Below are 14280 nucleotides of genomic sequence, written 5' to 3'. Positions count from 1 at the left end.
TTCTTCACTTTGCTTCTTTTTTATGCATTTTTAAGACTGATAGGGAAACAAACATAGCATTATTGTGTGATACGTAGTTGTCATTTCACATCCTTCAGGTGGTATTAAAGTTGCCAGTGAAGCTTTCACTAGGGCAACCAAGCATTTCAAACTAAGTAATTTTGGTTCTTTCCAATGGTGTTTTTTTTTCCATCAAAATTTCATTCGAAAACTATTTAAATTTATTTTAATGAATTGCTGTTTCCTTTCCTACTATCCTTTGTGCAGATCTACAGACTTTACACAGACAGATGATGAAAATCTCATATATCTTATGTAAATTGAAGAGGCAAATCATGCCTTCTGTTGAGAGGCTGACATGGGTTATAAAAACTAGACTTTAATAACTGATCTGTGAAGGTGGTGAATCTGAAAATATTTGGTCTATAAAACTGTAGAACTGGTAGTAAATGTCAAGCATTTTATTATTTGGCAAAAAACAGATATTTTCACACCATGTATTTGAGGGAGTGCGTCTTGACCTCCCTAGTTGGCTGGACATTTCAGAAATGTCAATGAAAAGCTGCAAAACAATCAAAAATATTTTCCAATTTACCTGCAAAATTTTACTTTACTCATCATTATTTTTTCAGTCAGCTGGGAAGTTAATGAATGATGAACAGGACAAAGCTGTACAGTTAGGCCATTAATCTGATCAAATGCAAGGCAGTAAAGTCACAGATATAATACATTTCATATGTATATTAATATAGCCTCAATCACTATAATACTTGTGGATGAAGGGGGTGTATGGAAAGATTGAGGGGACAGGAGAGCCTGTTTTAGGGAGAGAGGAAAGGGAAAAGAAAACAAATACCCATGACCCTTTGGGCTAGTTGCCATAACAGTGCAAAGGAGGCATTAGAACATGTAAATGCCTTTCGCACAGATGACAGTGATCACATGAAAAACACACATTTCATTCACAGTAATTTCAGTTCTCTTTTTACCAAAAGAATTGAATGACGAAAAATATGAATAGCAAAAGATTTGGTTCTTTGCAAGTTCTGGCTGCCTACAGAGATAGTGCAAGGAACCCCTCTGTGCACTGCTGACTTTGGGGAATGTCCCAGCATATGCATTTGGTGCACTGGTGGGTTCTTCCACCCAGTACTGGACAAACTGTCCCACTGGTCTACGAAGTGGCTAAAAGCTACTTTCATTTTTGATCCAGAGGCTGCTCAAACTAGAAATTCTAGTGCACAATATTCTATTTTAATCTGAATCACAGGTCTATTTGTACCAAGGCTAACCTTTGCGTGTCACGTCCCAGTTTTCATAGGCATCACCTATCTCCTTTTAAATAGGGAGAGCATGTAAATTTGAGGTGTGTTATGTAAATTGAAGACGCATATTATACTGTCTGTGTTAGGGGGCCTGATAAAGAACAGAGACTTAAAGCACGTATACAGGATATTACATGTGGAAGAAATTTAAACTCTTCCCTTTTTTCTAAGTATGCAGAATTCACTATGTGGTGTGAATGCGTCACAGTCAAAGTGGTGCCTAGCATGGGGAGTATGACCTGAGAAATCCAACCCACTAACTACATAGTCATTAAAAGGGAAATTTGATTTGTGTTGGATTTCACATCTGAAGTTGCTCACAGCTAAATCCATTTCTAGCTTATCGTGGCTACCCTTTTACCATATGGAAAAGCCCAAGGAGTTTAAAACATTGTGTGAATCATCCTGAAGAAGTTAATAAAGAAATAAGATGCTTACTTTAAGATTATGTGGACCATAGCTTTAGAACGTCGGACCAGAAGAGATTGCTCTCTCTCGGGTCCATCGGATTTTCTTTAAAGCTAATGCGCTACAAGTAATCACCGTCTTGTATCTCTGTGCAACCCATCATAGTCATAGTTACTAATTTCTAGAGGAACAGGGCACAATTGCTTCCTGGTGTCAACAGCAGCAAAAGTCTGGGATGTTTTGCTAGGCTTGTAGTGGGAATTGATTTATTCTGTGAGTCTAGGATGTCACATAGCCACAACTGTGGTTTGGCTCCTGCCGCCAAGGGGTGAAGGAAGGCAAAGACTGTATCTAGAAGACCTACCATGAGGCTCAGAAACAGGGCTGTGACTGCTGCTTTGCCTTGACGAGCCCCCAACAGCACTAAGTCCAAATCACTCTTCTCGGTGCTGATGCCATAGAAGTTGTGGCAGCTTATTTAGGCACTTACAGAGACAGGCTGAATATAGCCTCCAGGCCAAACAGATTTCATAGCATTTGTGGCTTTGTTCTTGATCAACGCCTGTATCATTCCTAAGATATGAGAGCAAATACCTTTGCAGCAGATGTAATGAAGCCTATTTGTCAGTGTCAGGGGGTCTTCACCAGCGCTACATGGAGGCACTAAACATCTCAGAAATGCGGTTTCGTACCTGAGAAAATGACAGCATTTCCTCTCAGAGAAGTTCCTTTTTAGCTGGGTTGAGACACCACCCTAAAAGAGAGAGGGCTCATGAGTACATGGGTGTTTTATTTAGTCTGTGCTTTTTCAAACATTGCATTCCTCTCACTCACTGTTGCTCCATATATTATTTTAAATGAAAGGGCCCCTGTCATTAGTCTTTGTTCACATTTTCCTTTCAGCAATTTCAGAGCAGACTGAAGAAGTACGAGGCACCAAAAAAGTTATTTTTGTTCTGTAGGTTTTAAAACTCCATTCATTACCTGTTGTTTTCTTAAAGTCCGTTTAATGCCTTTTACTAGCTATATGTTCCAGAGAGATATTTACTAGTTTGTAATCCCTTCTTTAGACAAATATTAGGAGGAAACAACATATTCTAAATAATCCTCTTGGCTTTAACTTGAACTCTGTAGATTTTTTGCCTACTTTAAATTTAACACCTCTTTGTCACCCGTCCTCCAGACTCTCTCTTCAAAAGCTTAGCTTTTCTTCTCATGTCCTATATGCCCCATAGAGCCTTATCCCAGAGCTCTTCTTCCTGCACATAAATCTGTCAAATGAAAAAAGCTGTAACAGCAGGTTCACATGCTGTTCCAGAACCTGGGAATTTAAATAAACAAAGCCACTTTAAAAATTAATTTGCTTTAAGTAAAATAGGAGGTTCTATTTGTATTGGGTGATGCTTTTATTTTTTAAGAAATACTTTCTTTCAGTGTTTAAAATTTACTGCCAGTTGCAATAAACAGCAGAGCTTTCCGATGTGGAAACCAGTATATTTCATGGAAGTCTTCATTTGCAGCTTTTCTGGTCTTTCTTCATGTTACTTCAAATTAGAAGATAGACAAATTATTTAATAAACAGGGCTCCTAAAGCCTCGGCCCATTCCCTTTGACGTTACTGGGTTCAGCATCTCAGGGACAGAACTTACAGTGTATTTAAAATAGGATATCTGCTGGTAGACTATGTGGCAGGCTATAAAGGCAGACTCGCCAATGCCACCACATCCTAGTAAGGTGATCTGCAAAAATGTTAAGCTCTGCTAGCTGCCTGGCTGTAGTGAGATGTTTTTCTGAGTCCAGTTACTCATGGGCAGGTGTCCATACCACAAGAAGCTTGTACATCCAGTTCTCATCCAATAGCCACTATGTGGAAAGTTAAACGATTTCATTTCTGGCGCATTTTGCGAGCTCTGAATTCACCTTATACCCAGGGAATCACTTCTCCGCATTGTAGGTCTGATGCCGTGCCGATATGGAAGAGTGCCCACATGGTTATTCCAAGACACTTTGATGGGAAAGCAAGTCAAATTGTGTCTGTGATTGCTTTCAGTCTCTAGGTTATGAAAAATATTTGCAACAATGCCCCTTGACTTTGTAAATATGGGGTGCATATGTGTTTTGTCTGTGTGTGGCACGAGGGAATAATGATGATTTCATTATGCAGAATAAAGTCTTCTCTAAGTAAATCATTTAGTACTTAATACTCTACCTCCAAAGAACTGCAGTTCATCTAAGGTCTCAGGCATGATTGCAGTCTACCATTTGTAGCCCTGCAGTGGCATGAAGGCGAGTAAGACCTCTCTGCTCCCATTCCCTTCAAAATGCTTTCCCAGATGTTGCACTGAGACCTGAAGGAGAAGGAAGCATTACAGGCTTTCCAAGGACATTAATTCTTGCAGCCAACTGAGGTGCAGAGAGAATGGGATATCAACTTGCTCCTTAAATGTCCAATACTGATGATACCACCTGCCTTTCCTGAAGTGCTTCTGGAATTGCTCATGCCCATACTATCCTTGTCAGGGCAGACTGCCCATCAGGAACAGAGTGTGCTGAGAGTAGAACATGCTGAAAACTGCAAATAAGTTTCACAAAAGCCTTTCTTTTAATGATTTATTCATGGGGGGTTTTTTTCCTATTTTCTTTTTTCAATGACTAATACAAGGAAAAAGAGGCAAAAGCTGAAAGCTAGTGTTTTTGGACTTCATTTTTTATAGGTAAGTAGGTAAAAAAATTGGGGAAATTTTACAAGACATCTTCTCATTTCCTGACAAAGGAAAAAATCAGATGACTTACACAACTGGTGGATGTTTTCTGCCCTTCAATATTTTCTCCATAGGATAATTTTGTAGTATCTTGGTCACATTAATGATCTTTTCTAAGTGTCTTCCTCATCGTACGTATTTTTGTCAGTTAATAGTTTTCTTTACTATCTCATATATTTATTCTGCACTTCAGGATGGTAACAATTGGCATCAGTTCAGTATTCTGTTTAGTGGCCTTCACAACTCATTTACTTGAATACTAAGTTTGCTGAGGGAGGTGGTTTCTGGGTACTGCACACCAGGGTCCTGGCCCCTGCCTAAGCCTGAGTTCTCGCACGGCTCAAACAACAAATAATCAGTTGTGTTAAACTGAGTGAGATGAAGCTCATCCCCTGGAGCCTCTTTGTTGTTTTCTTTGTTTATTTGGGGCGGTCATTTGGGGTTTTTTTAGAAATAGTGGAAGATTAAACTTTTATACTGAGAAACATACATTGTTCTTGCTGAACATGGAGCAATTCCTAGAGCATTCAGGAATAGTGACAGTAGCAGAATCGAAGGCACAGTTATTGCAAATGGGAAGAAATACCTCACTTGATTGGCATCTTCCTTGCAGTTATGGATCACAGTAGAGGAAAGGTGTTTTATTCAGGAGAAGCCAGACCAGCAGCACCCAAGATAAGGAGAGTTAGTGTGCAGGCCTATTGCCACCTGCATGTAGTTGGCTGCTGATACATGTGCAGATCTGTTGCATTGCCTTTCCCAGAATCTTTTGAGAGTGAAGGTTGCCATAAAAGGAATAATCTCTCTCTTCCCCATGGGACTGGAGCTTTGATAGTCCCATAAATTTGCTGTGCAGAAGGAAGTTTCCATGCCCTCTTTCACTACATATGTGTGTGTATATATTAGATATTAGATATGTACACATATACATACATATATATATATGCATGTACACACATAAATATGTGCATGTGTGTGTGTATGTATATGTATATATATGTGTATGTGTGTATATCTATAAAGTATGTACATAGATATAGATACAAGGACCATGCGGTGCAGCAAAAAAGATCAGGAAGGCCAATAATACACTATTTGTCATCTACTGTCAACATTTTCTTGTGGGAACACACTTTGGGGTTTGGTCTGGCTCCTGGATTCAGGTGCACAGGAAAAGGCCTTTTGCATTTCCAGAAATTTTATTTTTATTGTTATTGTGGGAATTAACGTTTATCATTCACATCAGCAATGACAAAGCCTTATCCCAGAATGTTAATTTGTTCATGTCTTATGTAGTACTAGGTAAGGCACATCAAGGAACAAAGTTGCTATGTAGAAGCCTCTAAAAAGTGAAAATGTGCAAGTGAAGTTTCTTGTATTTCCTCTGTGTTTCTTTTCTGTGTGACAGACAGGGCTGAGACTAATGTGATGAATTTGCCGCCTTAAATTATGGAGAACTGAATTCTTGTGAGTCTGGTCACAAAGTTTTTTTTTACTGGGAGTTGTATTAAAACATTGTTACACTGAGGCTATTACATGCATAGAGGGTAGTGTGCAACAATATACAAAAGCCAGAAGTAAGAGAAGAAAATAGATAAGGGTCCTAAACTAGCGCTGGTCATGCAGAAAAGGTGACAGAAGAGCTAGGATGACAAACAAGACCCAAACTTAGCAGCACAGTGCAATGAAAAGTTAGTTATGTGTTACAATACGGAAAAATGACTTGGACCTGAATTATCAGAAGCAGAGCATGTACATAGTAGGTTTGTATAGTATGATGACGTTCTGTCTGTTCTTTTAGAGTGGAGGTTGTCACTAAATTTTTGAATTCAGGAAATTTTTTTGTTCCCAGTTTTCACATGAAGAAACCATGTCCCTGTGCTTTGCCTAAATCAAAGTGAGAACAGGGAATAAAAAACCTGAATTTCAAGACGTGTCAATCAGCACAGTACGTTCCTGTTCTGCTCATAGAAATTATTTTCCCAGACTTGCTCAACTGATACAAAACTTTAACCTCTTCCCAGAAAGATCTTTTATTTGCATATTTTAAAAGCACTGAAACATAAAAGTCAAAATCATTATATTCACCAAAGAGATACAGTGAATCAGTAACAGAAACAGAGATCCAAATCACCTTTTTGAAAAATTTGCTAGACATCTGAACATTTGATTTGGACTTCTAATTAAAATGCTGCAATAATATTTCAATCTTCTAAAGGGATACGACTGAGATTAGTGTTTTCATTTCAGAAAGTAAGATGCCTCTAATATTTGAGTCATAATGTAGCTGTTCACTTTCTCTGCAGTTTTGAGAAGGTCGCTTATGTTCGCTGGGTTGGTTTCCCTACCTTGCAGAATAGACATGATGATGTTTGTTATGCAGTGCTATTATGAAAGCAGACTATTATAAAGTATTAATATTTTTTTAAATAGTTTTATAAAGCACTTTGAAGATGGAAAGTGCTTTATAAGTGCTTTTATGTTTTTTCATTACAAAATTATACTAATAAAAAAATCACACAAAACATAACAGTTGTCATTTCCCTTTCCCCTGTGTCTAAAAGCTAAGCTGCCTTCTTCCTCTGGGAGTGCCTTCATTATAACATGATGTTTTTGCTGTAAAAAGATTCTTTTGCTGTCCAAAACAGGGTATTTTTAGTAGAAATGCAGAATCTAATTATTCATCTTTTGGGGTTGTCAATTTATGATTTACACTCCCAGAGTCATATCATTATGGGAGCAGTGTGGCTGCCCTATATGTTTCAGAATGATTCTGGTGTTTATGTGGGAACTGAAACCAGCTGACGTAAATACTACACGTTACATATTTTGCATAATATCCTGTAGCAGAAACTTCCAAACCAGTGGAATAACTCTGAGGTGTTCCTAACCCTGCAGAGCCATAGACCTGTTGGCTTTGACTAGAATGTTTAACATCACCAAACATAGGCAGAGGCATGTTTGTCGGATTATTTGTTTTCTTCCACTTGTTAAGGGCTAAATCCTTAGGACCACACTCTGTTCTTATGTGGGAAATAGTCCTCTGAGAGTAATGGTAGTAGAAACTGAGTAAGGAGGTATAAAGATGTGGCTGTAGATAGCAAGGCTGGGCAGGTACCATCTGTTAAACTCTACAAGCTTTACTCAAGCCAGTTGTATTTCATGAACAGGATGAGGGACAACTTCTCTCCTTTGCTCCCACCCTCCCAATTCAGAAACACTACAGATAATAATAACAATAAAGCAAGATTCATTTCCAAGTGCTTTTCTTTAAGCTCTTTTTTTTCCATATCAAATGCAGAGTTTATCATTTGTCTCTTTCACAGAAAAATGAAAGCTTAAATGCAGAAAAATCTGATTAGATGGTGAAGCCTGTACCCTGAACATTGCCATATGTGTATTTTCTAGTTGACTCTTACTTGGATTAAAAATGTTATCAGTGTTTCAAAATGATGAATACCATTTCAAAAAGGAGCTCCAGAGAAGTGATGAAATAATTGTGAATCAAGGTGAGAGTTACATATAGAAAAACTGGATAGATGGGAATCTATGAAGAGGACACAGATAAGAAGGGACATGACACTCATGTAATAACAGAGAGAGACGAGTTTATGCCAGAGAAAGAAATGTGTTTAAAACTTGATGACTAGGATATTTTCTGTCCTGGAAGTAGTCTGAGTTACCTTACCTCATTGCTACTCGATGACATAGTTGTTAAGAGCTTGATAAACTGATGAATAAATGAAACTTGAATAATACACAAATGAAAGGAAGTACGGTGGGTACGTAGGGTATCTACAATTACAGTAAATAAAATTTCTCGCCTAGGCAACATAAGCCAGCTCTGTTTCCTTTAGTTCCAGATAAATTTCCCTGCTGGCAGAATACTCCATACCAATTTATATAGGGCTTTTGTTGCACCTTTCTTTGAAGTATCTGTCATCAAATACTGTGATATCAGCAGCAAAATAAAATTGCAGAGGAATGTACTGCATGTGAAATCTTGCTTAGTATAGAACTGACCCTGGCCCCTTCATCTCTTACATGGCACATTCTCTTGCTGATACCAACATACAAGATTATTTTAAAATATTTGAATGTCACTGGGTTGCAAAGTAAAAGCTAGTGAGATTTATTTCCATAGGTGAATGATCTTCTAGAAATTAGATTACATGAATATGGGAAAATATATGTTGGGTTGTATGGAGGGTGGAAAATTTTTAGAGAATTGACTGAATAATGATCATTATTCAGCATTGTTAATTCATTATTTGCTTGATTTTAGGGAGATTCAATGAGTAACCATTGTAACTATGCTCTTAAGTGCTTAAGTGAGAGGAGTCATGGTAGGGTAGGAAAAATAATATGGTAAAAGTAATTAAACTAATCTGGATTGTGGCATCTGGACTGGAAAAGGCAATGTTTTGGAGGGCTGTTAAAAAAAGATGTTTTGTTAATAGAAGATTAAAAAATGACTAGTTCCATTTGAGGCATTGAGTCATACCTATAAAACTTTGTAATTAACTTTCCCAAACAATAGAAAATACTTGTTTTCTATAGAGAACTGTCTAGAATAATATTTTTCATGCTCCAGGGTCCCACTTGATCTGTGTAAATTACTGTCATGGAATATTGTTTGCTGTCCATGTATTGCAAATCAGAACTGTGAAATAAGATCAGAATGCAATTTTTCTGTGACTTAGGATCTTTTTTGTCAGGTTTTGGGACAAAACAATAGTGCTTCCAAAGACAGGCCAGAGAGCAGAGCAACGGCTTCAGTGAAAATCTTCACAGCTTTAGGCCTTTTTTTTTTTTTTTTAACTGGTGACTTCTGTAAGTCTATAAAAACTTAAAGATTCAGAAGATTAACTAGCAGTAAGGGGTTTTTATCTTTTTCCATATTTGTCCTCTCCCTGTGTTAATTACTGCAGGTTCTTCCTCTGTCTTTGCAGAACTTTCTTCTTTTTTCATTGTTTTATCCCCTGTTTTGTCTTCTCCTTCATTCCCCTGTTTCCACTACTGTGGGCAAGACTCACAGTACCTGCTTTGGCTGCTTAGAGCTAAGTGAGAATTTGAGTATCTCAGTGGGTGGCAGTAACTGTAAAGCCCATGTGCTAGCAGCTGCCTGGCCATCCAAGGAGCCTAAATACAAGAGGTGCCTATACTCTGTACCCAAGAGTTTTTTAGGCACGAGAGGTCAAGTGCTCACATAAAGGCAGAAGTGTCTGCATCCAAATTGTTGAGTGTTTGACTTCACTTCCACTCCACTGCCATCCAGACCTGAAATTGCAATATATTGATACTGCACCTGTGTTATGGAGGGCTCTAGTCCGCTCAAGAGCCTGCGAGTGCACATAGCACTGCTTACCTTTCTGAGTCCTGCATGGCCAGAAGCACCAAGCCGAAGTAAGTAGTGGGCCGCATTTTTCCTGTTAACTAACTGTTTTTGTCCACTTCCTCACTCAAGCGCTTTCTTCATCTCCCTGCTGAAGTCTTACTTCTCTCTGTTGATTGTACAGGGAATTTCAGTTGTAAGTTAATCAGCCAACGTGGGTGTTCAAAATCTGATACCAGGTGCCCATCCTTTATCAATTCTGTTCTGCTGGTCCTTTCTTGATCCTTGGAACTCCTGGATCTTCCATTTTTTACTGTGGTTCTTGTAGAATCAGTGGCCAGTCTTCCTGTTTGGTATGTTACCGAACAAAAAGTTAACAGTTAATACAGTATTGCCTACCTGGTTTTTCCATCCACAGATAATGTAGGTGTTTAGTAGAAATTCTTTCCCTAAAATTTAGGTTTATGTAAAGTGTTGTTATTAATCTTAATGAAAATTTGTATCTTTCAGAGTTTTCTTCACAGTGTTTTTTTTAAGGTACATATTACTTAATGTCTTCAGCATAATGCTTCTTTGTCTGTTTTTTTCCTTCTTATACTATATGCATATATTTGAAAATAATGAAAGGTGGTCTTAGGCTGAGCTTGTAAGTGAGATTTTCCTTCAGTGGTGTAAATAGCTTGAGAGGAATGTGGTTAGTCCTGTCTCTGTCACATAGCTCTGTAGGGGCTGGGTAAACAGGACTCTCTCTTTGGGGAGAGCGGCTGGTAGCAACACCTGGAAAGCTCCAGCCGAGTGACCCAGGAGCGCGTCCTTCCATCAGCTTTCTTTCATTCCTTACCTGAAGCGATACTATTTTAAGGGAAGAAGGAACTATTTCTGGTACTTCTCTTTCGTGTTCCATCCCTTCCCGCCTCAGGGTCTCCATTTGCCTTTTACCAAGGGAAGGAAAATTTGGGACTTTCTGTAACAAAGAGGCTGTTTGCAGGGAAAGGATCTTAGGGTACGGAGAGACTTAGAATTGCAGATGCTTTTAAATAGGGATCCAAAACTTAGGCAACATCTCCTTACTTTGTTCTGGAAGTCTCTGTGATCAAAGAAACCAGTCAGGACAGCATCCAGGGTCTGAATGAAAAGAGAGTTTAAAAGTGTGTTGAGGGTGGAAGTGACAAACGCTCCACTTAGAAACTGTTCGTGTGCTGTAACGAGATCATTAGTATAGACCTGCCAAGTCAGATGGGGAAACTGTTATATTTTTACAGTGCTCCACGCCCACTGCTGGTGGCAAGGGTATGAAGACAATTCTGTGGCAAATCTGAGAACGTTTTGTAGCACTTTGTCACTGGCAAGAGCACATAACCAGCCATCTGCCATGAAGCTCCTGCCCGTCCAGCTCCGTCAGCTGCAGGATTCCAGGAGCCCGGCGCTGTGGGCATCCAGGGGACAATAAATACTAATCAGCATTTTGCGTTCTTCTGAGGATTGTAAAATTAGCTAGACCAAGTTCCTGTCAGTATGTTGCTCCAGCTATGCGCTGTGGTCTTTACAAATCCAGCCTGTCACCTCTGAGCTGAAATTGCTGGATGCTCTTTCCAGCAACTGCTTCCCACCCCCATCTGACATCAAAACTGCAGCACAGCCCAGATGGTGCGCAGAAGGTATCACCCCAATGAGCTCAAATGTTGCTGACAACCCTACTGACGGCTGTGTGTGTACAGCATCTGATTTCCTTATGGAGACACCCATTGCCATTTCAGCTGCATTTTTTAGGCTGTTTGAACTTCGTGATAATACTCTTAGTTGGGAATTTTCTTTTGCAATTAAAGGCTCTCAGCAAAGCATTTATTGACTTTCGAAGAGACTCTTGGAGGGAGGTGCTCCTACGACAAAGCAAGTGTAGCATCATTGGTTTATGTGAAATAGTATCTTGTAAGCTGGTCATGATTCATAAACCTGAACAAGATAATAAATAACTGAGGAATGATTGTGCCTGATGAAGGAAACAGTTGTTGCAGAGATGCTCTCTTGTCCTGGTTGTGATTAGCTGGTTTAGGAAGGGGAGCTAAAAGTTCATTCTTGACACATCAGAGAAGGGTACATAAGGACCTCACACAGTTTCCATTCCTCAGTTTTGATGCAGGCTCGACTGTGGCATCTAGGTAACTGCAAGAGCAGTTAACATGTAAACATTAAGGGCAGAAATGACAAACAAGCCCAGCCTTCAAAAAGCTGCAAAAATGAGGCTTTATAACAATTTATTCTATAAAAGCACAAAATAAGGACTTGCCACATTCATCTTCTCCTGTGACATTACATGACACAGAACCTGTGGAATGCATCGTGCTTAACTTTAAATAAAAAATGGAGGGTGGGATTTTCCAAGAAGTATATGTTTAGCCCAAGTCTGATTTCACTGAAGTAAATTGGTATTTTACCGACAGCTTTGTGCAAGTTGCATGGCTAAGGACATTTCAAAATTCTACACCATTCCCGGTAACATCTTACATGCAAAACTAATTTTACCAAAAGTGAGTAAGTGCTATAAAAAAAGAGGACACTTTGTGGATTGAATTTTTATGTTTACTTGGGAAATTGCAGTTCATTTTTACCAGCTCACTAAGAAATTTCCTGCAGTGTTGTTTATAAAAATAATTAGAAGTCATTATGAACTTCATATAAATAACAAGAAGTCTTTGGCATCCTGTGATAAATGGCTGAAGTACGGGGCAAGTTGGTCATTTTGGGAGAAAGTGTAGCCTGATGAAATGAGGCTAGCAAAATTGTACAGTAATACTGAGAATGATTACACAGCCCTTTGTCCTTATGCTAATCCTCACAGCACCCCTGCAAGGTAGGATCTATACTGCTGCCTTAATCCTGTGATTTTCTTAGTCATGTGAATGCCACAGGAATGATAAATCTAAAGGCCCTTTTCGTTATATTCAGCAGATTCAGTACATAGTAATTGTGCAAATTGGCCTAAAGAACCCCCTAGGCAGTGGGTGTCTCTGGGAAGTGTGCAGAGGGGGTTGCGGGGATTACAAGCAGCAAGCAGAAAGTCACCACCTGTTTTTTTTTTCTTCCCCCCCCTTCTTTCTTTTGTCTCTCCCAGGAGAAAAACCATACAAATGTACCTGGGAAGGCTGCACCTGGAAGTTTGCTCGCTCAGACGAACTGACGAGGCACTACCGCAAACACACAGGAGTGAAGCCATTCAAGTGTGCAGACTGTGACCGCAGCTTTTCCCGCTCAGATCACTTAGCGCTCCACCGCCGCAGGCACATGCTGGTTTGAGAAATGCTCCCCGTTCCAGCCGAGCTTAAGAGCTGGGTCTCTTAACTACCCTGAGTGAATTCAGCAGGGCTGAATCCCCTCCTACAGTGTTAACACACAGGGCATTCCGTGATGTCCCTAACAAAAAATAATAATAAAAAGAAAGAAGCAGGAAAAGAAGTGCCACTCTTCTCCTTGCCCTCCGAAGTTAACCCCGTCTGCCCCTCAGCATGGCTACCCCCGAAAATGTCATCACAGTCACCTAGGAAATAGCAGCCGAAATGCTACAAGAATGGGCATTATTTTACATGCTGTGTCTTTTGAAAAAATGTTTATAGCTCGTATGTTTTCTCAGCTGTCGGACATTTTGTTCCTGCAAATTACTGCTGATTGGAGGATTAGATACCGCAAACCGATGATGATGACGATGATGATGATGATGAGAGCAAAACCGCTAGAGCTTTATTATCCCATCCTTACCCCTTTTTTTTGAATACCACCTCGCAGGTGTTGGCGTCATACCCGAGCTGTGCTACAAGCAAGCTGCATGCGAGCGGAGAAGAAGATTCTTCTGCTGGAGAGGTCCCACTATCTGAGGTGAAGGGTTGCTTGAGCAGACTTTTGCAATAACGATGGTGGCATTTTACTATTTTACCACAGTTTGTCATTATGCCCTGAAAGACACCAACCATTTAGCCTTCTTCTTTTATCTTTTTTTTTCCCTTTCTTTTCTTTCGTTTTGTTGTTGAAGCCTGTAAAATAAACAAGGGGCAGCAGCATTTCTGCTGAAAGTACAATATTAAGTATCTGTATTTTACCATGGACTTATTTGGAACCATTTCCTGATTTGTGTAGGCAGAGTCCATCTAAAAACTACTACCCTTTCTCAAAGTGCGGTCTCCTTTCATATAGGCATCCTCCTCCCCAAGACCAGTATTTGAACACAAGAAAATAGTCAAACAGATCTTATACTCACTGGTACCAAAGTTAATGGTGTAGCTATCCATGAAATGGAATTGAATGTACCAACAAAACAGGGAAGAAACGGCTGCATCTCTTGCAGAGAAAAAGCAATAATGAGTAAAATGGCTTCAAGACAATAATTTACTCCACACCAACAGAAAGGGGGATATGCAGAAACAGCATGTAAGAACACCTAAGTTAATCCTTCTGATGG

General features: G+C 39.4%; 1 protein-coding gene across 5 annotated transcripts in view; it reads left to right on the top strand.

Moving 5' to 3' along the window:
* The window catches only part of KLF12 (KLF transcription factor 12), a 264581-nt gene extending 250675 nt beyond the window's left edge, over positions 1-13906 (top strand). For 4 of the 5 annotated variants that reach the window (XM_067292737.1, XM_067292730.1, XM_067292754.1 and 1 more), the window contains one exon: positions 12943-13906. In XM_067292737.1, the coding sequence (XP_067148838.1) occupies positions 12943-13124 (182 nt within the window). In that variant the 3' untranslated portion in view covers positions 13125-13906. Of the gene's footprint in view, positions 1-10340; positions 10368-12942 lie in introns of all 5 variants that reach the window. The other variant, XM_067292762.1, reaches the window with a different exon arrangement.
* Positions 13907-14280: the final 374 nt, after the last annotated feature.

Source organism: Apteryx mantelli, chromosome 1 (assembly GCF_036417845.1).
Source record: "Apteryx mantelli isolate bAptMan1 chromosome 1, bAptMan1.hap1, whole genome shotgun sequence".
Classification (NCBI taxonomy): Eukaryota; Metazoa; Chordata; class Aves; order Apterygiformes; family Apterygidae; genus Apteryx; species Apteryx mantelli.
Note: the sequence above shows the minus strand (reverse complement) of the source record. Positions and strands in the feature narration are given on the sequence as shown.